The sequence below is a fragment of the Pan paniscus genome, chromosome 18 (assembly GCF_029289425.2).
Source record: "Pan paniscus chromosome 18, NHGRI_mPanPan1-v2.0_pri, whole genome shotgun sequence".
Lineage (NCBI taxonomy): Eukaryota > Metazoa > Chordata > Mammalia > Primates > Hominidae > Pan > Pan paniscus.
Window position 1 is genome coordinate 82,191,902 of NC_073267.2, and position 27,531 is coordinate 82,219,432.

Here is a 27,531-nt window from a genome sequence, read left to right on the forward strand (position 1 = left end):
TTTACCATTTTGTTTTTAGATGCACAAAAAAGGTTTTTCCTTTCATATTTCACAGTTAATTAAATAAATAATATCAATTTCTCTGTTTATTCTAGTTTTCTGTATTCTTTGTTTTTTGTTTGTTTGTTTAGTTGGTTGGTTTTTGAGATGGATTTTTGCTCTTGTTGCCCAGGCTGGAGTACAATGGCACGATCTCAGCTCACCACAACCTCCACCTCCCAGGTTCAAGTGATTCTCCTGCCTCAGCCTCCCGAGCAGCTGGGATTACAGACATGCGCCACCATGCCCGACTAATTTTGTATTTTTAGTGGAGACGGGTTTCTCCATGTTGGTCGGGCTGGTCTCAAACTCCTGACCTCAGGTGATCCACCCACCTTGGCCTCCCAAAGTGCTGAGATTACAGGTGAGGGCCACCGCGCCCAGCCTAGTTTTCTGTTTTCTTTTCGTGTCTTTTTTTTTTTTTTGAGACGGGAGTCTTGCTCTGTCATCCAGGCTGGAGTGCAGTGATGCAGTCTCGGCTTACTATAACCTCTGCCTCCCACATTCAAGCAATTCTTTCTCAGCCTCCGGAGTAGCTGGGATTACAGGCATACGCTGCCATGCCTGGCTAATTTTTTGTATTTTATTAGAGATGGGGTTTCACTCTGTTGCCCAGGCTGGTCTCAAACTCCTGCGCTCAAGCAGTCCACCCGCCTCACCCTCCCAAAGTGCTAAGATTACAGGTGTGAGCCACCGTGCCCGACTTTTTTTTTTTTTTTGAGATAGAGTCTTGCTCTATTGCCTAGGCTGGAGTGCAGTGACATGATCTCGGCTCACTGCAATCTCCGCCTCCTGGATTCAAGTGATTCTCCTGCCTCAGCCTCCTGAGTAGCTGGGATTACAGGCGCCCACCACCACGCCTGACTAATTTTTCTATTTTTAGTAGAGATGGGGTTTCACCATGTTGGCCAGGCTGGTCTCAAACTCCTGACCTCAGGGTGATCCACTCACCTCGGCCTCCCAAAATGCTGGGATTACAGGCATGAGCTACCACGTCCAGCCAGTTTTCTGTATTTCTTATCATTACTCTGGGCTTTTTTCTCCTTGTTGAAGTAGCTCTTTTAATAGTTCTGATGAGAAGTGTGTGTGTGTCCATCTTTACTCTTGACTCATAGTTAGCTATTTAACTGGATAGAAATTTTTTGTTATTTTTCCCTTAACACTTTGAAGATTTTAATACATTGTCTTCTGCCTGTGGAGCAGTTCCTAAGTAGAAACACTGTGACAGCTATATGGCTGGCTAGCAACACTTCCACTTGGCTTGTAAGAAGACAGCACAGATGAATTTATCTTCGTAATTGACCCTTTAATAAAATGTCTTTGGCTCTAGTAATAATTCTTGTCTTGAAGTATATTTTGGCCTATATGAGTATAGCCACTCCAGCCCTTTTTTGATTGTTGTTTACATGGAATACCTTCTTCCATCTTTTTAGTCCAGTGGCTTGATCTTGGCTCACTGCAACCTCCTGGGTTCAAGCAATTCTCCTGCCTTAGCCTCCCAAGTAGCTAGAAATACAGGCACGTGCTACCATGCCTTGCTAATTTTTGTATTTTTTTAGAGATGGGGTTTCACCTTGTTGGCCAGGCTGGTCTCGAACTCCTGACCTCAAATGATCCTCCCACCTTCTCCTCCCAAAGTGCTGGGATTACAGGTGTGAGCTACCACTACTGGCCCATCCTTTTAATTTCAATTCATTTGTGTCTTCATATCTAAATTATGTCTCTTGTAGACAGAATACAGTTGGATTAGGCATTTTTTTGGTCCATTCTGCCAATCTCTATCTTTTAATTTGTGAGTTTAACCTATTTACATTTGATATAATTACTAATAAGGTGAGGTTTATATCTGCCATTTTGCTATTTGTTTTCTATACGTATTGTATCTTTTTTGTTCCTCTGTTTCTTTATCACTGCCTTTTTTTTAATCACCATCACAAATGGGGTTCAACAGTTACCCACACCTACTGGCATAGAATCTCCCAGAGGACATCACTGCCTACTCTGTGTTAAATGGATATTTTCTAGTCTACCGTATTCTTTTGTCATATCTTTTACTATATATTTTTAAATTATTTTCTTTATGCCTCCCCTGGGGATTATAATTAAAATTCTAATTTATGAAAACCTAGCTGGATTACTATCAACTTAATTTCAATAGTATACAAAAACTTCACTCCTATAGCTCAGTTCCTTTCCCACTCTTTTGTGCTATTGTTGTCATACAAATTACATCTTCATGCGTTGTGTGTCCATCATATAGATTCTTAATCACTGCTGCATGTAGTTATTTTTTAAGGCAGAAGAGTTGCAATCTATATATTTATTTATGTGTATGTTTACACTATTTTTACAACTTTTAAAATTACGGTAAAAACACATAACATTTACCATCTTCACCATTTTTAAGTGTGTAGTGCAGTAGTAGTATATATATTGACACTGCTGTGCAACAGAGCTCCAGAGCTTTTTCACTTTGCAAAACTGAAACTCTACACCCATTGAACAACTTCCTGTTTCCTCCCCCTTCCAACCCTTGGCAACTATTCTTTCTATTTCTATAAATTTCGTCACTTCACATTCCTCATGTAAGCAGAACCGTACAGTATTTGTCTGTCGGTGACTGGCTTATTTCATTTATCACAATGTCCTCAAGGTTCATTGATGTTGTAGCATGTGCAAGAATTTCCTTCCTTTTTGGGCCGGGTGTGGTGGCTCACACCTGTAATCTCAACACTTTGGGAGGCCAGGTCGGGTGGATCACCAGAGGTCCGGAGTTTGAGATAGCTTGGCCAACATGGTGAAACTCCATCTCTACTAAAAATACAAAAATTAGCCAGGCATGGCTGTGGGTGCCTGTAATCCCAGCTACTTGGGAGGCTGACACAGAAGGATTGCTTGAACTTGGGAGGTGAAGGTTGCAGTGAGCCAAGATCAGGCCATTGCACTCCATGCTAGTTGACAAGAGTGAAACTCCATCTCACAAAAAAAAAAAAAAAAAAAAAAATTCCTTCCTTTTTAAAGCTAAATGATGGGCCAGGTGCAGTGGCTCACAGCTGGAATCCCAGCGCTTTGGGAGGCTGAGACAAGTGGATCACTTGAGCTCAGGAGTTCGAGACCAGCCTGGGCAACATGGTAAAACTCCATCTCTACAAAAAATACAAAATTTAGCCAGGTGTTATATTTAGTCTATTCTCACGCTGCTATGGAGACGTACCTAAGACTGGGTAATTTGTAAAGGAAAGAAGTTTAATTGACTCACAGTTAATCATGGCTTGGGAGGCCTCAGGAGACTTACAATCATGGCAAAAGGGGAAGCAAACACATCCTTCTTCACATGGCAGCAACAAGGAGAATGAGTGCCCAGTGAAGTGGGGAGCACCTTATAAAACCATCAGGTCTTGTGAGAACTCGCTCACTATCACAAGAACAGGATGGGGGAAACTGACCCCATGATTCAGTTATCTCCACCTGGTTCCTCCCATGACAGAGGAGAGGACTCTGGAAACTACAATTCAAGATGAGATTTGGGTGGGGATACAGCTAACCTGTATTAGGTGTAGTGGTGTGCACCTGCACACCACTGAGGTGGGAGGATCACTTGAGCCAGGGGGATGGAGGTTGCAATGAGCTGAGATCTCACCACTGCACTCCACTCCAACCTGGGTGATGCAGCAAGACCCTGTGTCAAAAACAAAAACCTAAATGATATTCCGTTATGTGTGTGTGTTTATATACACCACTTTTTTTGTTTGTTTTTTAGATGGAGTCTCTCTGTAGCCCAGGCTGGAGTGCAGTGGTGCGATCTCAGCTCACTGCAACCTCTGCCTCCTGGGTCCCATTAAATTAATTTCTTTTGGGCTGGATTATTACTTTCCCTCTCCCTCCCACTCCTCTCCCTGCCACTGCACCTCCACACACACACACATACCATCCCTTCCACCCCTTCCACCATAAACACCACCCGTGACTGGTTTTGCTACTGTTTTCATTCCAACCCTTCACATCTCTAGTCTAGAACTGGGCCTTATTATATGGGACCTTGGAGCTCCTATTTTTCAATGAAATTAATGAAACTAGGAGTATTGCAGATCTTGTCATGAGCCTTGGATCTCTTGACTCAGTTCCCGGTCATGAAGCTGTCCTTTTTTTCTCACCTCCTTACTATAAATGTGTAGCCCTACAGAGGTTTTTTTGTTTTCAGGTATCCTTTCATGAGCTCCAGGCTCAACACTGGCTTCTAGCAATGAAGTTGGCTTTGTCCCTCCCTTTTCTGCACCCAGTGAATCATTTTTAGTTTCAGTTACTGTACAAAAGTCAAACTCTCACTTTTGTACTACCTTCCTCCGGGTCTGGGGCTCAGTAATCCTGTGGCTTCTACCTCACTCTCACCACCTTGTTTTCTCATTCTGCTTCTCTTCCTCAGAAAAGGTTTATTTTGTGTTTAAGTCCAGCAAAGTCTTTTTGGTTCTTTCTTTTTATATATTATTTATAGTTCCTCCATATTTGGAGTAGAGAAAGTGCTCAGAGTATGAATTTACCAAACTATTTTGAGCAGAAGTTTAATGTAAACTTTTGAAGAGTAAAAGATTCATCAAAACTCTTATAAAGCTAAAACAACCATTTTTAATTTTAAACTCGCATAGCATATAAATTATCCTCAACAACCTTTTATCCTAAAACAACAAAAGAATCTTACATGGACACATTCGGGTGATGGTAAAAGAATTTAAAATAAAAAAGAATTAAAATATCTGAAAGCTTATTCACAGAGGTGTTGAATAGAGGCTTGGGAGTTGCTACGTCGCTTGTTGCTGGGCAAATCACATCTTAAACTGGTGCACTTTCAGAATAAAATCTCATGTATTTCCTCTTCTGATTTCTCTTTTCAGACATCTGTTTTCCTCCATGATTGTGGAAAAGTTCACCCAGGATTATCTGTGGCTTTCAATTGCAACTCGGCATCCCTGGAACCAGTTTACAAGGGTCCAACGGCTATCTTGCTGCATGACACTGCTACTCTGCAACATGGTCATCAATGTTATGTTCTGGAAGATAAACAGCACCACTGCCAAGAGAGATGAGCAAAGTATGGATGAGCCCTGATGTGTGTTGTTTGTAGTAAGCAATCCTTTTTTTTTTTTTTTTTGAGACAGGGTCTTGCTCTGTTACCCAGGCTGGTCTAGAACTCCTGGCCTCAAGTGGTCCTCCTGCCTCAGCCTCCTGAAGTGCTAGGATTACAGGCATGAGTCACCATGCCCAGCCTACTATGCAATACTTTTACTAAACTCCACTACCCTTACTTTCAGGATTAGAAAGAAACAGAATCATGTTGTGTGATATGGTTTGGCTCTGTGTCCCCACCCAAATCTCACGTCCAACTGTAATCCCCCTGTGTTGGGGCGGGGGGAGGACTTGCTGGGAGGTGACTGGATCATGGGGGCAGTTTCTCCCATGCTTTTCCCATGATAGTGAGTTCTCATGAGATCTGATGGTTGAATTGCTTAAACCCAGGAGGCGGAGGTTGCAGTGAGCCGAGATTGCACCGCTGCACTCCAGCCTGGGTGACAGCAAAACCCCGTCTCGGGGATTAAAAAAAAGTGTGTGGCAGTTCCCCTGTCACTCTTCTGCCACCATGTAAGATGCTTTGCTTTGTAAGGCATGTAAAGTGTAATGCCAGGTAAGGTGCTTTGTAGTGCTTTGTAATGCTTTGTAATGCCATGTAAGCTTTCTTGCTTCCTCTTCACCTCCTGCCATGACAGTGAGTTTCCTGAGGCCTCCCCAGCCATGAAGAACTGTGAGTCAATTAAACCTCTTTTCTTTATAAATTACCCAGTCTCAGATAGTTCTTTATAGCAGTGTGAAAACAGACTAATACATTGTGCCTTCATTTTTCTTCCACTGCCTTAACGTTAGAATACTCTAACAAATTTTCTCAGTGTTCTCATTCATTAACAAATGAAGCAGTATTAGGAACACAACATGGTCTTTACTGCCAGGATAATTTTATCCCTAGATAAACGTAGTTAACTTCCTCAGTAAATAGTTAAACCTAGGAGAGGAATGACTTTGCGATTATTTTAATTGTTGAAGATGAAAGTTGATGTCATGCTTTTCTTTCAGTGCGTCCATTTGCTGTGGCCTGGTCTGAACTGCTGGTCAGCATCCACACTGCTGTCATCCTCTTCCCAATCAATCTTGTCATAGGGCGGCTCTTCCCATTGATTGAGCCACAGGAGACTCTGCCCCTCTTTCCTCCCGTCCAGGCCTCCTACCTCTCAGATGCTTCTGTTGAGCCTCTCTCTGCCACAATGGTAGTTGAGGTAAGATTGGTATCAAATTTTATTTTATTTTATTTTATTTTATTGCCTGCTTGTTTGTTTTGACATAGGGTCTGGCTCTGTTGCACAGACTGGAGTGTAGTGGTGCAACCTCGGCTCACTGTGGCAGCCTCAAACTCCCGGCTCAAGTGGTCCTCCCACCTCAGCCTCCCAAGTAGCTGGGACTACAGGCATGTGACACCATGTCTGGCTAATTTTTGTATTTTTTTGTAGAGACAGGGTTTCACCATGTTATCCAGGCTGGTCTCAAACCCTTGGGCTCAAGCCATCCTCCCACCTTGGCCTCCCAAAGTGCTGGGATTACAGGCGTGAGCCACCATGCCCAGCCAGTATCAAATTTTACAGATAAATTATGTGCTCCCAGCTGGGCACGGTGGCTCATGCCTGTAATCTCAGCACTTTGGGAGGCTGAGGCAGGCGGATCACGAGGTCAGGAGATCGAGACCATCCTGGCTAACATGGTGAAACCCCGTCTCTACTAAAAAGACAAAAAAATAATAATTAGCCAGGCGTGGTGGCATGCATCTGTAGTCCCAGCTACTCAGGAAGCTGAGCCAGGAGAATCACTTGAACCCAGGAGGCGGAGGTTGCAGTGAGCCAAGATTGCGCCCCTGCACTCCAGCCTGGCAACAGAGACAGAGCAAGACTCCGTCGCAAAAAAAAAAAAAAAAAATGACATGCTCCCTTTCCCCACGCAGTGGAAGAGAGCAGTGGGAAGAATCTCATGGGAGGCTGTCAGGGTCCTGTTACCTGTAATATATTTTTCCCAATTCCTGTCCCCTGAGCCGTGATCAACCACATGCTTAGCTTTTACTCTTGATGATTAAGTATTCTGAGAACTAAATGGGAGTGCATGGGCACCACTCTGGCCTTGCTTTAGTCTTTGATGTTTGATCAAATTGTCTCTTTTTTCATTCTGTATTGTCTCATAAAACTGGTATTGAAGCTACCATGAGCTGTGAGGTGACTGCTTTCTGAAAAATTAGAGGAACATGAAAAATTGAGGTTCTTTGTGCTAAGCATATCCCCTTCTGACTAAAGGGAACGGCCTTACCACCTGTAATTGGTACAAATCCTGGGTTAATGAAAAACAGGCTGATTTTTCTCATCTGGTCCTACATTCAGGAATTAAAGGAAACTGTGAGATTCCTGCTCAGGAGAAATACATACCTACTCTCCAAGTGTGAGCAGCCGCCATGGAGTTCTTGGGACATTACTAAGCTGGTGAAACTTTTATCCAGCCTCGTATCATCTCACTTGGAGGGTCAAGGCTGTCGTCAGCAGGGAGAGCGCCACTGGGCACGTGGTAAACTTCAGTAGATTTCAGTAACGAATCTTCCATCTGCCTCCCACTCCCTTGCAAATGTCTTACTTTCTTACTCATTCATAACCGACAGGCCTGATACAACCTTCTGGTTGTTTTAATTTCCTTAAGCTTCTAGTATAGAGCTGATAGCTTTGTTCTCCTTGATGACTTGTAGACAATCTTTCTCTATCTGGTGAAACAAAGTACAGGATTAAGAAAAAAACACAAGCCAGATGTGGCTCACGCCTGTAATCCCGGCACTTTGAGAGGCCGAGGTGGGCGGATTACCTGAGGTCAGGAGATCAGGGCCAGCCTAGCCAACATGGCGAAACCCTGTCTCTACTAAAAATACAAAAATTAGCCAGGTGTAGTGGCGGGCGCCTGTAATCCCAGCTACTGGGGAGGCTGAGGCAGGAGAATTGCTTGAACTCAGGAGGCAGAGGTTGCAGTGAGCTGAGATCACACCACTACACTCCAGCTTGGGCAACATAGGCTCTGTCTTGAAAAAAGAAAAAAACACAGGTCGGGCAGGGTGGATCACGCCTGTAATCCCAGCATTTTGGGAGGCCAAGGCATGCAGATCACCTGAGGTCAGAAGTTCAAAACCAGCCTGGCCAATGTGACAAAACCCTGTCTCTACTAAAAATACAAAAAAAAAAAAAAAATTAGCTGGTCATGGTGGCAGATGCCTGTAATCTTAGCTACTAGAGAGGCTGAGGCAGGAGGATCACTTGAACCCGGGAGGTGGAGGTTTCAGTGAGCCAAGATCGTGCCACTACACTCAGCCTGGACGACAGACCAAGACTCCATCTCAAAAAAAAAAAAAAAAAAGAAATACAAAAAAAAAGTTTTCTGTATTATACCCACATATCCTTTCTGCTTTGTCAAAGGCTGTTGAAACTTGTCATCCTTTTTCTTTTATGAGATGATGAGATTATGGAATTTATGGATTCTCAAATACTGTTTGAGTCTCCTGGGCACTTACTAGTATAGGTCACATGTACTGCCATTCTGGTGAAGAACTCAATAAGGTTTTAAAAGTCTTTAGATCAAAGCTTAGAATTTTACAATTGTTACAAATTCACCAGCATCCTTAGAGAAGATGGTAGTACTGCAAATGTGGGGTACGGTCCAATCTCTGCTAGTAGTGGGAAAATATAGCCTCATCATCCATTAATGAATTGTTAATCTCTACCACTAATTGCTTCTTATTGAAATCCACTTGTGAAAGTGTCAACTTGAAATATATTTTCAGTTGTTCCTGAAAACCACCATCATTTCTGCTGTTACCTGCATAGAGTTCTGCAGAGGCTGAAATCTCACTTAGGCACGCTGGGTCTCACCCAGGGTCACCAGTCCTGTGACTTCCTAGATGCAGCCAGCCAACTTCAAAAACTCCAGGAACTCTTGGAATCACATATTCTTCCCACGGAGCAAGAGCCATCCAGGTAATGCACCACACCAAGCCTTCTTTATCCCCTGTAATCTTCCTCATCCTCTCTCTCAGCCGATGCATACGAGATTATTCCCTCAACTTTTGTGCTTCAGGGAAGTCACCAGTTTTGCCATCCTGAGCTCAGAAGAAGGAAAAAAGCCCATCTCAAATGGCCTGTCCAAATGGTTGACTTCAGTCTGCTGGCTCCTCTTAGGTCTCACTAGCCTGGCTTCAGCCTTTTTTACAGCACTTTATAGCTTGGAATTGAGCAAAGACCAAGCCACCAGCTGGATGATTTCAATTATTTTATCAGTGCTTCAGAACATCTTCATCAGCCAGCCAGTAAAGGTATGTGAGGGATGGGAAGAACCATTGGAGTTGCAGAAGTTAGGGGAACTGAGGTCCCTGGGTGTCAATCCAAGGTGCCTAGTGGTTTTGACAATGTAACATAAACAACAAAAAACAAATAGGCAGACCAGGCTGGGTGTAGTGGCTCACGCATGTAATCCCAGCAATTTGGGAGGCCAAGGCAGGCAGATTGCTTGAGTCCAGGTGTTCGAGACCAGCCTGGGCAACATGATGAAACTCCATGTCTACAAAAATTAGAAAAAATTAGCCAGGCATGGTGGTGTGCTCCTATAGTTCCAGCTACTTGGGAGTCTAAGGTGGGAGGATTGCTTGGCCCAGGAGGTCGAGGCTGCAGTAAGCCGTGATTGCGCCACTGTACTCCAGCCTATGTGACAGAGTGAGACCCTGTCTCAAAACTAAAAAAAAAAAAAAAAAAGCAAACTGACATTTAACTGACATTTGTTAGGGATAAGTGTAATTCATGACAGAAAAAACTAAGAAGTATGGCAGAAAAGGATTGAGGAGTGAAGAGGACCGTAACAAATCAACAACCCAAACCACTTTGAAAAAAATAAACAACAAAAAACTTAAAATGTTTTTAATTAAGAAAAATGTCAAACCCACACAAAAGTGTAGAGACTAGTATAATGCATTCTAAAGTCGTACCACCCAGCTTCAACAATAACAAACTCATGGCCAATTTGTTTCATCTATTATTTGGGGGGAACAATATCAGACTTCATATCATTTTATCCATTTCATGTACTTCAGACTTTATATTTCTAAAAGATACAGACTGTTCTGTATCTTTTAGATATGGAACATAAATATAAATACAAAGGGACAGCCTGAGGGAATTTTGGGGGTGATGAAATTACTCGGTATCTTGACTGTAGTGGTGGATATACAACTCTAAGTATTAAACAACACTCACGGAATTACACACCAAAAAGTGACTTTTTTTTTTTTTTTTTTTACTGTATGTAAGTTAAGATATAAATTTTTTAAAGCAAAACCTGTAATTGCAGTGGCCAAAACACATGTAAGAAAGTCAGTTTCACTAGTCCAATAAAATGATAATATTGCATTTTCGTTTTAATAATGGCAAAGAAAAATAATAATACACAGTAATGCCAAGGAAATGAACAGCCAGTGCTCGTTAAGGAAAATCTGGCAATATGTAGTGACAACCTGCAACTTCTGCACCTTTTGCTAGAGAGGTTTCACATCTAAGGATCCATCCCAAGAAAATCCATAGTGGCTGGGCGCAGTGGCTCATGCCTGTAATCCTAGCACTTTGGGAGGCCAAGGTGGGCAGATCACTTGAGGTTGGGAGTTCAAGACCAACCTGGTCAACACAGTGAAACCCTGTCTCTATTAAGAATACAAAAATCCCAGGCCAGCTGTGGGGGCTCACGCCTGTAAACCCAGCACTTTGGGAGGCCGAGGCAGGCGGATTACCTGAGGTCAGGAGTTTGAGACCAGCCTGGCCAACATGGCGAAACCGTGTCTCTACTAAAAATATAAAAATTAGCCAGGTATAGTGGTGAGTGCCTGTAATCCCAGCTACTCAGGAGGCTGAGGCAGGGAGAATCACTTGAACCCGGGAGGCAGAGGTTGCACTGAGCCAAGATTGTGCCGTTGTACTCCAGCCTGGGCAACAGAGCAAGACTCTGTCTCAAAAAAAAAATAATAAAATAAACTGGGTGTGGTATGCACCTGTAGTCTCAGCTACTCGGGAGGCTGAAGGAAGAGAATCGCTTGAACCCAGGAAGCGGAGGTTGCAGTGAGCCGAGATTGCGCCACTGCATTCCAGCCTGGGTGACAGAGCGAGACTCCGTCTCAAAAAAAAAAAGAGTCTGGATCTTCATCAGAGGTTTTCCAAAGATACTGAGAGATGTTATTGAATAGACAACACAAATCGTTTGACAGTGTAAGCTTCCCCAGCCAACCAGATTAAGAACTATAAGCAAAAAATATGAATATTAGCATTATTTAGAGTCTGATGGTCCTTCTCCTGGTCCTCATCATTGTGCAAAAATTACTGTGAAATTAGTTTTTCATTAAAATGAAGAACCAAATAATTGAAGTTTTTCATGAGTGCCCACCTCTTCCTTTACATACGGTATTATCTTCCTGGATCTGTAATGTCTGCTCACGATGTTCTGTGATTCTCCTGCCCAGGTGGTCTTCTTCACATTCTTATACTCACTGATGATGAGCAGGATGCCACGGCTTAACAAAGAGAATGAACAACAAACAAAGAGGATCTTGGCACTCTTGGGTAACTCAAGTAGTTCTAACAACGACCTAATTTTGCAAAAAGCAAATTAGATCTGGCCACCTTGCTGACTCGATAAATTAACCCATTCAAAGGACTTGTCTCTAACCAACTGGTTGTTTCTCCTTTTCTGCCCAAGACTAATGCCCTTCCAGATGAGGATCTTCACCTCAGTCATCACATCCTCTCTCCCAGTGCTTCATCTCTCCCCTGCATTTTATTTATTTTTATTTTTTTGAGACGGAGTTTCACTCTTGTTGTCAAGGCTGGAGTGCAATGATGTGATCTCAGCTCACTACAACCTCTACCTCCTGGGTTCAAGCGATTCTCCTGTCTCAGCCTCCGAGTAGCGGGGATTACAGGCCTCTGCCACCATGCCTGGCTAATTTTTTTGTAGTATTAGTAGAGACAGGGTTTTGCCATGTTGGCCAGGCTGGTCTTGAACTCCTGACCTCAGGTGATCCACTCGCCTCGGCCTCCCAAAGTGCTGGGATTACAGGCGTGAGCCACCGCCCCCGGACTCCCCTACATTTTAGATCTTTTTCATCTCTCTCTCCCTTTCTCTCTCTCCCTTTCTCTCTCTCCCTTTCTCTCTCTCCCTTTCTCTCTCTCTCTCTCCCTCCCTCTCTCCCTCCCTCTCTCCCTCCCTCTCTCCCTCCCTCTCTCCCTCTCTCTCTCCCTCTCTCCCTCTCTCCCTCTCTCCCTCTCTCCCTCTCTCCCTCTCTCACTCCCTCTCACCCTCTCCCTCTCACCCTCTCCCTCTCGCCCTCTCCCTCTCGCCCTCTCCCTCTCTGTCTTGCCCGCCCTCTCTCTCTCTCTTGCCCGCCCTCTCTCTCTCTCTTGCCCGCCCTCTCTCTCTCTTGCCCGCCCTCTCTCTCTCTCTCTTGCCCGCTCTCTCTCTCTCTCACCCGCTCTCTCTCTCTCACCCGCCCTCTCTCTCGCCTGCCCTCTCTCTCGCCCGCCCTCTCTCGCCCTCTCTCTCGCCCACCCTCTCTCTCTCTCGCCCTCTCTCTCACCTGCCCTCTCTCTCTCACTCGCCCTCTCTCACCCGCCCTCTCTCACCCGCCCTCTCTCTCTCGCCCTCTCTCTTGCCCCTTCCCACTTTCCCCTCTCCCCCTCTTCCCCCTCTCCCCCTCCCCTCCTCCCCCTCTCCCCCCCTCTGCCCTCCCTCCTCCCCCTCCCCCTCCTCCCCTCCCCCTCCCCCTCCTCCCCCTCCCCCTCCCCCCTCTCCCCCTCCCCCCTCCCCCTCTCCCCCTCCCCCCTCCCCCCTCCCCCTCTCCCCTCCCCCCTCCCCCTCCCCCTCTCCCTCCCCCCTCTCCCCCTCTCCCCCTCTCCCCCTCCCCCTCTCCCCCTCTCCCCTCCCTTCTCCCCCTCCCCCTCTCCCTCCCCCCTCTCCCCCTCTCCCTCCTCCCCCCTCTCCCTCCTCCCCCCTCTCCCCCCTCCCCCTCCTCCCCCCTCTCCCCCCTCCCCCTCCCCCTCCTCCCCCACCTCCCCCTCCTCCCCCACCTCCCCCTCTCCCCCTCCTCCCCCACCTCCCCCTCTCCCCCTCCTCCCCCACCTCCCCCTCCTCCCCCACCTCCCCCTCTCCCTCTCCCCCTCTCCCTCCTCCCAGAATCCATATTTTAATAAAATTCCCAGATGATTCCTATGTACATTAAAATTTGAGAAATACCACTATAGAACAGTGCTCCCAAAGTGTGGTCCACTGCCTAGAACAGTTTGTTTCTAGTCTAAGTACAGGAATCAGGAATAAGTATTTAAAAACTTTAACAATTTGGCAGATTAACTTTATATGTACTAAATCTAATTTTCAAAAACAGGGCTTGTATTTTGCATGCTTCTGCTTTATTTTTTTCTTTTTTTAATATATGTTTTAATTTTTTTTTTAAGAGACAGGGTCTCGGGTTGATCGCCTGAGGTAGGAGTTCGAGATCAGCCTGGGCAACAAGGCAAAACCCTGTCTCTACTGAAAATACAAAAATTAGCCAGGTGTGGTGGCATGTGCCTGTAATCCCAGCTACTCAGGAGGCCGAGGCAAGAGAATCGCTTGAATCTGGGAGGTGGAGACTGCAGTGAGCCGAGATCATGCATTGCACTCCAGCCTGGGCAACGAAGTGAGACTCCGTCTCAAAAAAAAAAAAAAAAAAAAACGGACATGGTCTTGCTATGTTGCCCAGGCTGGTCTCAAACTCCTGAGCTCAAACTATCTGCTAGTCTCAGTACAACATCAAACTCCTGGGCTTAATCAGTCCTCTCACCTCAGTCTCCCTAGTAGCCAGGACCACAGGCATGAGCCACTATGCCTGGCTAATTTTTTATTTTTTTGTAGAGACAACGTCTCACTATGTTGACCAGGCTGGTCAACTCCTGGCCTCAAGTGATCCTGCTGCCTTGGCCTTCCAAAGTGCTAGAATTGGAATTACAGGTATGAGCCACTGTGTTCAGCCTAGTAACTCATTTTTACTGTATTGTACAAAAGTATCAGTCCCCAATTGACTGGAATTTTTTAAAAAACAGGTCCTTTATAATAGAGAGTTTAAGAAGCACTGCATAGGTAGTTTTATTCCTTGTTTAACATTTAAAAGGAGGTGCTCACAGTAGATGCTCAATGAATGGTGAGTGACTGCTTAATGAAATATAACATTTCTTTGGTCTATATTTGAATTTTTGACAGCAAAATGTTCTTCGTCAGTACCAGGTTCAAGAGATAAGAACAACCCCGTCTATGTAGCCCCAGCTATAAATAGTCCAACTAAGCACCCAGAAAGAACCTTGAAAAAGAAGAAACTCTTCAAGCTGACTGGAGATATTTTGGGTATGGAGAGGAAATGGCAACATACTGATAACACAGCACCTTTTCCAGAAGGGAAAGGAAGAGAGAGAATAAAATGGAAAATAAAGAAGGGTTTAAAAAGCTGTCTTTTAAAATCTTCACCTTGTGAGATTTGGGATTCCAGTAAAGCAGGTGGGATGGTAACTGGACAGATCCCTGACCTTGGAGTCTAGAGGTTTTATTGTGTGCTTGAGTAAGTCACTTTCTCCACCTGCAAAATGTAATAACACTTGATCTATGGAGGGAAAATGAAAATGCTTTGGCAGATGGCTCTTCTGTAGGTGCCAGTTGACTGGCTTCAACACATCTAGTTCATTATTGGATTCCCTAGTCCAAATAAGACAAATTCTGCTTTTATCATGACTTCACTTCTTGTAAACACAATCACATGAGAGACAGAGTGCATGCTTAGTCCTTAGAGCTAAACACCATATTTCTTGTGCGGGATTTTATGTATTTTTTTTTTTTTTTGAGACGGAGCCTCACTTTGTTGCCCAGGCTGGAGTGCAGTGGTGCAATGTCAGCTCACTGCATCCTGTGCCTCCTGGGTTCTAGCGATTCTCCTACCTCGGCCTCCTGGTTAGCTGGGATTACAGGCACAGACCACCACACCCAGCTAATTTTTGTATTTCTAGTAGATGGGGGGGGTTTACTATGTTGGTCAGGCTGGTTTCGAACTCCTGACCTCAGGTGATCTGCCTGTCTCAGCTTCCCAAAGTGCTAGGATTACAGGTGTGAGCCACTGTGCCCAGCCACAGCCATTGTATCTTATTTTAAGTAAAATGTATCATTAGTGGCAGAATAATTCTAGGAAGGAAATGTGTATGTATGTATTTATAATTATTAGACTGAACCTTATGAAACAGCCAGTTTTTGACAGGTTTTGACCTGCGTAAGTCTATAGACTTAGGAAAAATGAAAAAGACATAGAGGATTTCTAAGTTAACCACTCAACTATGACATTTTTTTCCTCTTCTAAACTAGTACAAATCCTCTTCCTTACCCTGTTGATGACTGCAATCTACTCTGCAAAGAACTCCAATAGATTTTACCTCCACCAAGCTATCTGGAAGACCTTTTCGCACCAGTTCTCGGAAATCAAACTTCTTCAGGATTTCTACCCCTGGGCCAATCACATCCTCCTTCCTAGCCTGTATGGGGATTACAGAGGTAAGAATGCAGTCCTGGAGCCCAGTCATTGCAAATGTGGGGTACAATTAATTTTCCAAATACCCTGTACCAAGACCTATGAGAAAGTGGACGAAGGTCAGCTGGCGTTTTGTGATAACGGCCATACCTGTGGGCGTCCCAAGAGCCTATTCCCTGGACTTCATCTAAGGAGGTTCAGTTACATCCGTTCACCCAGGCCCATGGTGCTGATTCCCACTGATGAGCTTCACAAAAGGCTGACAAGCAAGAATGAGAATGGATTCAGTTACATCATGAGAGGTAACTGGAGTGACCCCTGGAATTCAACCACACGTAGCAAAGAAGGCTGTTCAATAAGTGCAAAACCAGGAATGTGGTTTCATTGAAGGATCTCCACATGAAATGTTATTTTGGCCTGAGCCGTCTTTCCAGGTCTATGAGTGTGTCTGTGTGACTTTGCTTGCGTGGGTATCCAGTTCAGCCCCACAAACATGCATTGAACTTCTATAATATGCTCAGAACTGTCCTAGGAGCTAACAATGAAAAGATGGACACGATATGGTTTGTGTCTTCAAGGAACGCCACCATGCAGAGGAGTTAGTATGCTTTGCTGTGGACAGTGATGAAGAAATGCTAAAGAATGACTTTCTTAAGGAATGCATCTTTTTTATTTTTATTTTGAGACAGTCTCACTCTGTCACGCAGGCTGGAGTGCAGTGGTGCAATCTAGGCTCACTGCAACCTCCACCTCCCAGGTTGAAGCAATTCTCCTGCTCTTCAGCCTCTCTAGTAGCTGGGATTATAGGTATGCACCACCACACCTGGCTTTTTTTTTTTTTTTTTTTTTTTTTTTTTGAGATGGAATTTTGCTCTCGTCGCCCAGGCTGGAGTGCAGTGGCACGATCTTGGCTCACTGCAACCTCTGCCTCCTGGGTTCCAGTGATTCTGCTGCCTCAGCCTCCTTTAGTAGAGATGGGGTTTCACCATGTTGGTCAGGCTGGTCTCAAACTCCTGACCTCAAGTGATCCACCCGCCTCAGCCTCCCAAAGTGCTGGGATTACAGGTGTGAGCCACCGCATCTGCCAGGGACGTTTTGTGTTCAATATTTTTCCACCGGTTACCAACACCGTCATTATTTAACTTTAGATCTTGTTAAGTAAGCTGCATTCTGGAAACTGTTACATTCATTTATCTCAGGATTGGGGGCTTCCTGACGAGATTTGGATCATCTCCTAGGTTCCTGAAAAAGAATCTAAAATACATTTTTATCTCAGCAAACATTTACAGTCTTAAAGGTATGGTTAGTGTGTGTTTGGGCGAGTTTTTGTAGATGACAATTCCTATTTATTGCATGTTGAATCTATTTAGTTCAATTTTTTTTTAATTTAAGTGCTAGGGTACGTGTGCACAATGTGCAGGTTTGTTACATATGTATACATGTGCCATGTTGGTGTGCTGCACCCATTAACTCGTCATTTACATTAGGTATATCTCCTAATGCTATCCCTCCCCCCTCCCCCCACCCCACAACAAGTTCGATTATTTAAAATTTTACTTTTAGAGTCAGGGTCTCAGTCTCCCACTCAGGCTACAATGCAGTGACATAATCTCATCTCACTGCAGCCTTGAACTTGTGGGCTCAAGGAATTCTCCCACCTCAGCATCCTGAGAAGCTGGGACTACAGGCGTGCACCACCATGCCCAGTTACTATTTTTTTTTTAGAGACAGGGTCTCGCTATGTTGTCCAGTCTGGTGTCCTTAGTTCAGTTTTAGGTGGTGACAGTTCTGGGTTCAGGGCACGTTCTTTTTTTTTTTTTTTTTTTTTTTTTTTCCTGAGACGGAGTTTCACTCTTTCGCCCAGGTTAGAGTGAAGTGGCACGATCTCGTCTCACTGCAACCTCCACCCCCGGTTCAAGCAATTCTCCTCCCTCAGCCTCCTGAGTAGCTGGAATTATAGGTGCCCGCCACCACACCCGGCTGATTTTTGTATTTTTAGTAGAGACGGGGTTTTGCCATGTTGGCCAGGCTGGTCTCGAACTCCTGACCTCAGGTGATCCACCTGCCTCAGCCTCCCAAAGTGCTAGAATTACAGGCGTGAGCCACTGCACCTGGCCCAGGGCACATTCTACTTGCAGTCTGTAACTGTAACTTGTCCTGAACAAAATACTAAAAGCGACTGGGCCAGGCACAGTGGCTTACGCCTGTGATGCTAGTGCTTTGGGAGGCTGTAGTAGGGGGATCATTTGAAGCCAGTAGTTCAAGACCAGCCTGAGCAACACGGCAAGATCCCATCTCTACAAAAAATAAAAAATTAGCCAGGCATGGTTACACACGACTATAGTACCAGCTGCTTGGGAGCCTGAGGCAGGAGGATCATTTGAGCCCAGGAGTTCAAGGCTGCAGTGAGCCATGATCTCACCACTACACTCTAGTCTGAGCAGAGCCAAGATCCCATCTCAAAAACAAAAATAGTGACTGGATCTCTGGCTGAGGTCTGCACCATCACAGCAGGCATGGTCTCTCTTGCACTCTTTGGCTCCTGAAGTATGTAGTGTCTTGGCTGGGCACAGTGGCTCATGCCGGTAATCCCAGCACTTTGGGAGGCTGAGGTGGGCAGATTGCTTGAGCCCAGGATCAAAACTAGCCTAGACAACATAGACTCCGTATCTATTTCTTAAAAATATAAAAATTTTAAAAACAATAGTTTTGCAAATCAGTAAAACATGAATATGAAGAAAATCCAGCCAGGCACGGTGGCTAATGCCTGTAATCACAGCACTTTGGGAGGCCAAGGCAGGAGGATCACTTGAGCCCAGGAGTTCAAGACCAGCTTAGGCAACGTGGTACAACCCCATCTCTACAAAAAATGCACAAATTAGCTGGGCATGGTAACACACACCTGTGGTCCCAGCTACTTGGGAGGCTGGGGTGGGAGAATTGCTTGAGCCTGGGAGGCGGAGGTTGCTGTGAGCCAAGATCGCATCACTGCACTCCAGCCTGGGCGACAGAGTGAGACCCTGCATCAAAAAAAAAAAAAAAAAAATCAAAATGTACAACAAAAGGGTATATTGTGCAACTCTTCCTTGTCCCTAGTCCCCCTTCTCTCAAGAGGCAGCTACATTCCCAATTTATTATATATTCTTTCAAAGGTAATGGGAGGGCACGGTGGCTCCTGCCTGTAGTCCCAGAACTTTGGGAGGTGGAGGCAGGCGAATCATGAGGTCAGGAGTTTGAGACCAGCCTGGCCAACATGGTGAAACCCCGTCTCTACTAAAAATACAAAAATTAGCCATCCGTGGTGGCAGGTGCCTGTAATCCCAACTACTTGGGAGGCTGAGGCAGGAAACTCACTTGAACCAGAGAGGTGGAGTTTGTAGTGAGCCGAGATCGCACCACACTACACTCCAGCCAGGGCAACAGAGTGAGACACTGTCTCAAAAAAAAAAGTCATGCATTTTGCTTTTTTCCCCTTAACAGTTTATCCGGGGCTTGTTCTATCAGCATATATGAAGCTGCCCCTATTATGTTTTATTCACTTACTATATAGTATCCCATTGCATGGACGTACCATAATTTGTATACCCAGCTCCCTACTGATAGGTATTTAGATCATTTCCAGTCTTGTTAGCAAGATTATCATTAATATCCTTGTACATACTTAATTCCACAAAGGTACAAATATATCGAAAGATAAATACCTTGGAGAAGACTTGCTAGGTCAAAGTATATATACATTTTTAATTTAGAAAGATATTGCCAAATTGTCCTAGTGTACCAATAAACACTCCTATTAGCAATATATGGCTGGGTGCAGTGGGTAACATCTGTAATCCCAGCACTTTGGGAGGCCAAAGTGGACAGATCACTTGAGGTCAGGAGTTCAAGACCAGCCTGGTCAACATAGTGAAACTCCATCTCTGCTAAAAAAAAAAAAAAAAAAAAAATTATATATATATATACACACACAAACACACACAAAAGTTAGCTTGGCCTGGTGGTGCATGCCTGTAGTTCTAGCTACTCAGGAGGTTGAGGCAGGAGAATTGCTTGAACCTGGGAGGCAGAGGTTGCAGTGAGTCAAGATCGTTCTACTGCACTCCAGCCTGGGAGACAGAGCAAAACTCCATCTCAAAAAACAAAAACAAGAAGCAATATATGAGAGCACCTGCCCATATTCCCAACAGACAGCCTGGTGAAAATTGGTGTTTTCAAACAATTCAAGTGTCCCTGAAATATATGAAAGACTTTGCAACTGCACCTAGAGAAATGCAAGTTAAAACTAAGATACCGTTTTTCCCTTCTCATAGGGGCAAAACTTGCCCGTATGCTTTTGCCTTTTTTCATTCAGTCCTCCCCATATTCTATTTTTAAGACATAAATCTGTGTTGCTTCACTGTTGAAAACCGCCCAGTGGATTCCCATCAAACTTAAAAGTCCCAAGTCCTTTCCAAAGCTTATAAGGGCCTGCCCGGTTTGGCCCCTGGTTGCTTCTGTTACTTCATCTCTTACTCCTCTGACCCTCGTTCACGCGACTTCAGCGACCTAAGCTTCTGTGCTTTCCTTAAATAGGTCAAGCATGCTCTCACTCAGGGCCTTGGAACTTGCTGTTCTCCTGGTGGCTGATGTGTGACTGTGTTAGGGCCTCTCCTATGCCACCTTCCCAAAGAAAGCTGTTCTAATGATCCTACCCAAGGTAACAGCATTGCCCCCTCTCCAAATCAGTCTTGATTCCCTTACTCTGCTTAATTTTTCTTCATAGCCCTTATCATTACCTGAATATTATTTGGTTATTGGCTGTCTCTCTTGCTCCTCAAATATGGGCTCTCTGTGGCCTGGACTCTCTTGCATCCACTGCTATATTCTGGGTACCTAGGCGGGACCTGGGGCCTTTGAGCACTCAATAAGTACTGATTGAAAGAATAAACGAGTAAGCGTCCACCCATATTCTTTGGCTATTTTTCATCAGGCTGTGTGGTTTTGTTTACCCGTTTTGATTTGTAGGAGCTTTTTACATATTAAGAATGTATATAGTTATAGATCTAGATCTTTATAGAGATAAAGACTAAGAACCTATAAAGATTAATTTAGGGAATTAAGATTTTTATTACGCTCTCTTCATCCCTGAGAGCATGGTATACTTTTCTGTTTGTTTTCCTCTTCATTTGTAGCGCTCAGTAAGATTCAGAATTGTTCCCCATAGAGTTTTTGCACATCTCTTGTTAGGTTTATTTTACCTTTTGTGTTACTATTATAAATAAGATGTTTTAGGACAGGTATGATACCTCATGCCTGTAATCTCAGCACTTTGGGAGGCCAAGGCGGGCAGATCACCTGAGGTCAGAAGTTCAAGACTAGCCTGGCCAACATGGTGAAACCTTGTCTCTACTAAAAAGTCAAAAAAATTAGCTGAGCGTGGTGATGGGCACCTGTAGTTCCTGCTGCTCAGGAGCCTGAGGCAGGAGAATCGCTTGAACCTGGGAGGCGGAGGTTACAGTGAGCAAAGATTGTACCACTACACTCCAGCCTGGGCAACAGAGTGAGAGTCTGTCTCAAAATAAATAAATGTTTTAATTCTGTATACCATCTAAGTAAATATTGTGTGGCCATATGAACACTGTTGATTTATGTTTATTTAGTATCCAGCCACCTTGCTGAATTCTTTTTATAAGTACAATTGACCCTTGAACAACACAGAGCTTGGGGTGCTGGCCCCTGATACAGCTGAAAATTCATGTATAACTTTTGACTCCTCAAAAACTTAACTACAAATAGCCTACTATTGACTGGAAGCCTTACTGATAACATAACAGTTGATTAACACATATTTTATATGTTGCATGTATTATATATTGAATTCTTAAAATAAGCTAGATAATATTAAGAAAATCATAAAAAAGATAAACTAATTTGCTGTTCATTAAGTGGAAGTGGATCATCATAAAGGTCTTCATCCTCATCATCTTCACATTGAGTAGGCTGAGGAAGAAGCAGAGGGGTTAGTCTTGGTGTCTCGGGTGGCAGAGGCGGAAGAAAATCTACTTATAAGAATCTTGGCTCACCGCAAGCTCCGCCTCCCAGGTTCACACCATTCTCCTGCCTCAGCCTCCCGAGTAGCTGGGACCACAGGCGCCCACCACCATGCCCAGCTAGTATTTTGTATTTTTAGTAGAGACGGGGTTTCACTGTGTTAGCCAGGATGGTCTTGATCTCCTGACCTCGTGATCCATCTGCCTTGGCCTCCCAAAGTGCTGGGATTACAGGCGTGAGCCACTGCGCCCGGCTGCCAGTCAATTCTCTTAATTCATCTAGATTAGACATATCATTTACAAATTGTGATAATTTCACTTTTTTATTTTTATAGGTCTCATTTTTATTATTAAACTTTTTTTATATAAAAACTGGGTACCCCTTTGTTGCCCAGGCTGGTCTTGAACTCCTGGCCTCAAGCCATCCTCCCACCTTTCCTCCTAAAGTGCTGGGATTACAGGTGTGATGTACGATATCCAGCCTTATTTCTTTTTCTTACCTGATAGCATTATCTAGAACCTCCAAAAATGTTTTCAAACCTAATGGTGAAAGTATGCATTTTTTCTCACTACTAACCTAATGTGGCACTTTTTACATCGTTTCTTTTTTCTGCACTCTGGATGTGCTGGAAAGAAAGATTTTAGAAATATATAAACCAAACTGTTTCTTTCACTTTCTCATTAGGATTTATTGCTGATGGGAACTCCTTTCTTTTGGGCAATGTTCTGCTTCGTCAGATTCGCATTCCTGATACCGGACTCTTCCCAGCTGGAGTGTCTCCCCAGGAGCAAGTGAAGCCATCTCACCAACATCAGGAGGATACAGAGAACTATGGGGTTAATTGGGGCCCCCTTGATACAAACATCACCAAATCAGATAGCATTTGGCATTATCAGAATCAGGAGACCCTGGGTGGCTATCCTATTCAAGGGGAATTTGCCACTTACTCAGGAGGAGGATATGCTGTGAAACTTGGAAGAAACTCCAGTACTGCAACCCGGTGAGTAAGCCTGGGCCCTGAACAAGAGGACCAAAATACTTGCTTTTGGCCATTCATAGGACAAATAGGAATTTCAGACCCATTTGACTAGTTTTGACAGCTACTATACTGTCTGTAACTCTTATGGACACTTTTATTTTAGACTTCTAAGGAAATATATGCTTTAGTTTAAAAATTACTTGCTCAGCTTCAAATTACAGGTATGTTTTGGTTTGGCAATTTGCCAAAATTTATTTTGTAGCTGGAAAAATACCTATCATTTTCAATCTTAGCTGAAGTTAAATTCAAGTAACCATAGCTTGGACAAGCTGTAATCTTCACATATAAAGGAAACATTGCCGTTCATGAGCCAAAATACAGGAACCCAAAAGTCCAATGCCAAAATTAAATTTCCTGAGACTTAGAGAGTGGTTTAGTATTCTGAGAGTCTTTGTCATTACATGAGAAAAAGCCTAAATAAAAATAATTAACTCTTCATTTAAATGCAAGGAATTCATTATTCACAAACCACAATGCCAACTGAATAATGACATTTCTACTCCTCCTACCTCCCAACACTGAACAGCTGTTAGTAAAGAGTAGCATTTAATACTTCAAGTAGAAATAGTTGTCATAGCATATGAAATTCTACTTCAGACCTGAAATGCCAAGTGTATTTTCCTGAATATTTAACCTTGTTGTGAATACTATTATAAAAACTTTCATTTCTATGGTCTACTAAATGTAATACCAGTGAAAGTTTGGGCATTAGTAATCATAAAATATTTCATAGGAAAAGTAGATTGGGAAATGGAACATCTTACCTGGTATATGACAGTGATATTGGAAGCATCAGGATATTTTCCTCCTTTGCAGTATTAAAGAAAATGGGCTGACCCTGTCCTCTGTTTACCCAGAGTTCTACAGCATCTTGAACAGAGGCATTGGCTAGACCATCGCACAAAAGGCCTCTTTGTGGAATTTGTGGTCTTCAATGCTAATGTGAACCTCTTCTGTGTTGTGATCCTGATGTTGGAGTCCAGTGATGTGGGTATGAAGGCCTCTTCTCTCCTCTCTGTGATCTTGTACTATGGGTTGGATGTTTGTCCCCTCTAAAACTCATGTTGAAATTCGATCCCCAGCATTGGAAGTGGAGCCTGGTGGGAGGTGTTTGGGTCCTGGGAGGCAGATCCTTCACGGATAGATTGATGCCCTCCCTTAGGAGTAAGTGAGTTCTCATTCTATTAGTTCCCAAGAAAGCTGGTTGTTTAAAAAAAGCCTGGAATCTCCCCCACCCCTCTCTTGCTTCCTCTTGTTCCATGTGATCTCTGCACAGGCTGTCTCCCCTTCACCTTTGCCATGAGTGGCAGCAGCCTGAGGCCCTCACTAGATGCACATGCCCAATTTTGAACTTCCCAGCCATCAGAATTGTGAGCCAAAGAAACCTTTTTTCTTTATAAATTACCCAAGTCTTGGATACTCCTTTATAGCAACACGAAATGGACTAAGACACCTGGGTAGTTCAAAAGAAGGCCCAGTTTCTTTCTCTGTCTTATACCATTAATTTAAATGTATTATTTTAATTAAAGTTATTATATTTAAATATAACTCTAAAAGTCAAACAGTTCAAGGGAAAAACAGGAGTCCTCAGTTCATCCCTACCTCATTCCTACTCCCCAGAGGCTACTTTCCATTTTTTTAAACTAGATCTTTCAGAATTTAAAAATTATTAACTTGGACCAGGCACGGTGGCTCACGCCTGCAATCTCAGCACTTTAGGAGGCCGACTTGGGTGGATCACCTGAGATCAGGAGCTCGAGACCAGCCTGGCCAACATGGCGAAACCCCATCTCTACTAAAAACACAAAAAAATTAGCCGGGAGTAGTGGCGGTTGCCTATAATCCCAGCTACTTGGGAGGCTGAGGCAGGAGAATCACTTGAACCCAGGAGGCAGAGGTTGCAGTGAGCTGAGATCATGCCATTGCACTCCAGCCTGGGCAACAAGAGATAAACTCTATCTCAAAAAAAAAAAAAAAATTAACATGGTTATTGTCTATTTCACAAATTTTCTGTTTTAGGTGTTATCTATTTCTGTTAGGATGAAAATTTAGCTTTTTTTTTTTTTTTTTTTTTTTTTGAGGCAGTGTGTCACTCAGTCTCCCAGGCTGGAGTGCAGTGGTGCGATCTCAGCTCACTGCAACCTCTGCCTCCGGGGCTCAAGCCATTCTCCTGCCTCAGCCTCCCGAGTAGCTGGGATTACAGGCACCCACCACCACACCCAGCTAATTTTTGTATTTTCAGTAGAGATGGGGTTTCACCATGTTGGCCAGGCTGGTCTTGAACTCCTGGCCTCAGGTGATCCAACTGCCTCAGCTTCCCAAAATGCTGGGATTACAGGCTTGAGCCACCTCACCCAGCCGGAGGTAGCTTTCTTACACCCACATATATCTCAAACATATACACGTCTTTTATCTTTCCTCATTCTCCCAATATAGTAATAAAATTTATTTAGTTTAATATTGAGCATTACCATTGTGTTTTTCAAAGATGAGACATTAGTATATTATAATTAGATTTCCTTTCTTATACATCCTTTTGATTTCTCTAGAATATTACTTTTTTAAAAATCTGCTTGGTTTTCTATGTATCTGTCATTGATTAATCTCCAAATTCTTCCTAAAAGTAGAAACCTCTCATTCTCTTAGAGTATCATGTAAACTATCATTTTATCTTCTTGGAGACACCCTCCCTGGAGCCCTCCGTCTTGGGTACAGTCTGGATTGATTATTCTCTAGGCTGCTGTACAGCCGTCATCCAGGACACTCCCTTCACCATCACCCTGGGATTATCTTTACCTCTCTCCTCTATTGGATCCCCTTTCTTCTGGATTCCATGTCTTCCTTCCTTGGCTTACTTGCTCATTTTGCTAGAGCACATGCTCTGGTAACTTCCTGGAAGAGTACAAGAGAGGTAAATTTGTTGGAGACTTACATCTCCAAAAGTGTTTTTATTCTCCCATCACATAAGATTCTAATTTATCTGTATATAATTTCTTTCTTGCAGGATTTTGGTTCGTTTGTTTGAGATGGAGTCTTGCTCTGTCGCCCAGGCTGGAGTGCAGTGGCACCATATTGGCTGTCTGTACCCTCTGCCTCCTGGGTTCAAGCAATTCTCCCTGCCTGAGCCTCCCAAGTAACTGGGATTACAGGTGCCCGCCACCATGCCTGGCTGATTTTTTTATTTTTACAATTTATGTATTTACATATTTTATGGCGTTTCGCCATGTTTGCCAGGCTGGTCTTGAACTCCTGACCTCAAGTGATCTGACCACCTTGGCCTCCGAAAGTGCTGGGATTACAGGTATGAGCCACCGTGCCCAGCCAGAATTTTGAAAAGTGTAGCTCCATTGCTTTCTAGCTTTTCATGTTAGTGTTAAAAAGTATTATGCTGGCATGCTGATTCCCAGTCCCCAACCCCAAAAGTTTTTAGGTTTTTTTCTTTGTCCTCTGAGTTATGAAAGAATGTCATAGAGGTCGGGCACGGTGGCTCATGCCTGTAATCCCAGCACTTTGGGAGGCCGAGGCAGGTGGATCACAAGGTCTAGGAGTTCGAGACCAGCCTGGCCAATATGGTGACACCCCGTCTCTACTAAAAATACAAAAATTACCCAGGCATGGTGGCTCGCGCCTGCAGTGCCAACTATTCGGGAGGCTGAAGCAGAAGAATCGCTTGAACCCAGGAGGTGGAGGTTGCAGTGAGCTGAGACGGTGCCACTGCTCTCCAGCCTGGGTGACAGAGCGAGACTCCATCTCAAAAAAAAAAAAAAAAAGAATGTCATAGAATGTTCTATCATCTGGAAATGTGACCTTAAGTTCTGAGGAATTTTCTTGCATTTTTTTGGTTAATTTCTTCTCCATTTTCTCTGTTCACTTTTTCTGATTTTCTAGCATTTTGACATTGTAACTCCTGGAGTTCTGATTTTCTTATATTTTTGCTTCTGTTTTCCATCTTTTTCATCTAATATCTGCAGTATTTAATTTTTATCTTCTAAACTATTTTTTCTTTCTATAATATTTAATTTCCAAATTGTTTTTTTCATAGTCTGTTATTGTTCTTTTACGGATGCAATATCCTCTTAACTCTGAGGATATTATGGTGGGTTTTTTCCTTCTGATCCTTTACTGTCTCTAGTTTTTTTATTTGTTGTTTGTTTTGATCTACAGTTTTCAGCATTAGAGGTTCAAGTGCCTGGCTGTCCTTTTAAAGAAAGGCAGGCTGGGTGTGGTGTCTCAAGCCTATAATCCCAGCACTTTAGGAGGCCAAGGCAGGAAGATCACTTGAGCCCAGGAGTTCGAGACCAGCCTGGGCAACATGGTGTGAAACCTCGTCTCTACCAAAAATACAAAAATTAGCCTGGCATGGTGGTGTGCACATGTTGTCTCAGCTACTTGGGAGGCTGAGGTGGCAGAATGGTTTGATCCTGGGAATCAAAGGTTGTAGTGAGCTGAGATCATACCAGTGCACTCCAGCCTGGGTGAGAGCCAGACCCTATATCAAGAAAAAAAAAGGCAATAAAAAGCAAATAAATGCTAATTATAAGCTCTGTGCCTGGCTGGGCATGGTGGCTCACACCTGTAATCCCAGCACTTTGGGAGGCCGAGGCAGGCAGATGACCTGAAGTCAGGAGTTTGAGACTAGCCTGGCTAACTTGGCAAAACCCCATATCTACTAAAAATACAAAAATTAGCCAGGAATGGTGGCACATGCCTGTAATCCCAGCTACTCAGGAGGCTG

At 43.9% G+C, this 27,531-nt stretch overlaps 1 protein-coding gene across 1 annotated transcript in view; it reads left to right on the top strand.

Moving 5' to 3' along the window:
- Positions 1-27,531, top strand: part of PKD1L3 (polycystin 1 like 3, transient receptor potential channel interacting) — a 79,236-nt gene that overhangs the window by 40,615 nt on the left and 11,090 nt on the right. Inside the window, exons 17-24 of the mRNA XM_003829498.4 lie at positions 4,929-5,125; positions 6,160-6,359; positions 7,503-7,683; positions 8,939-9,131; positions 9,232-9,466; positions 11,651-11,750; positions 14,422-14,562; positions 15,565-16,029. Of these exons, the coding sequence (XP_003829546.1) occupies positions 4,929-5,125; positions 6,160-6,359; positions 7,503-7,683; positions 8,939-9,131; positions 9,232-9,466; positions 11,651-11,750; positions 14,422-14,562; positions 15,565-16,029 (1,712 nt within the window). The remainder of the gene's footprint in view (positions 1-4,928; positions 5,126-6,159; positions 6,360-7,502; positions 7,684-8,938; positions 9,132-9,231; positions 9,467-11,650; positions 11,751-14,421; positions 14,563-15,564; positions 16,030-27,531) is intronic.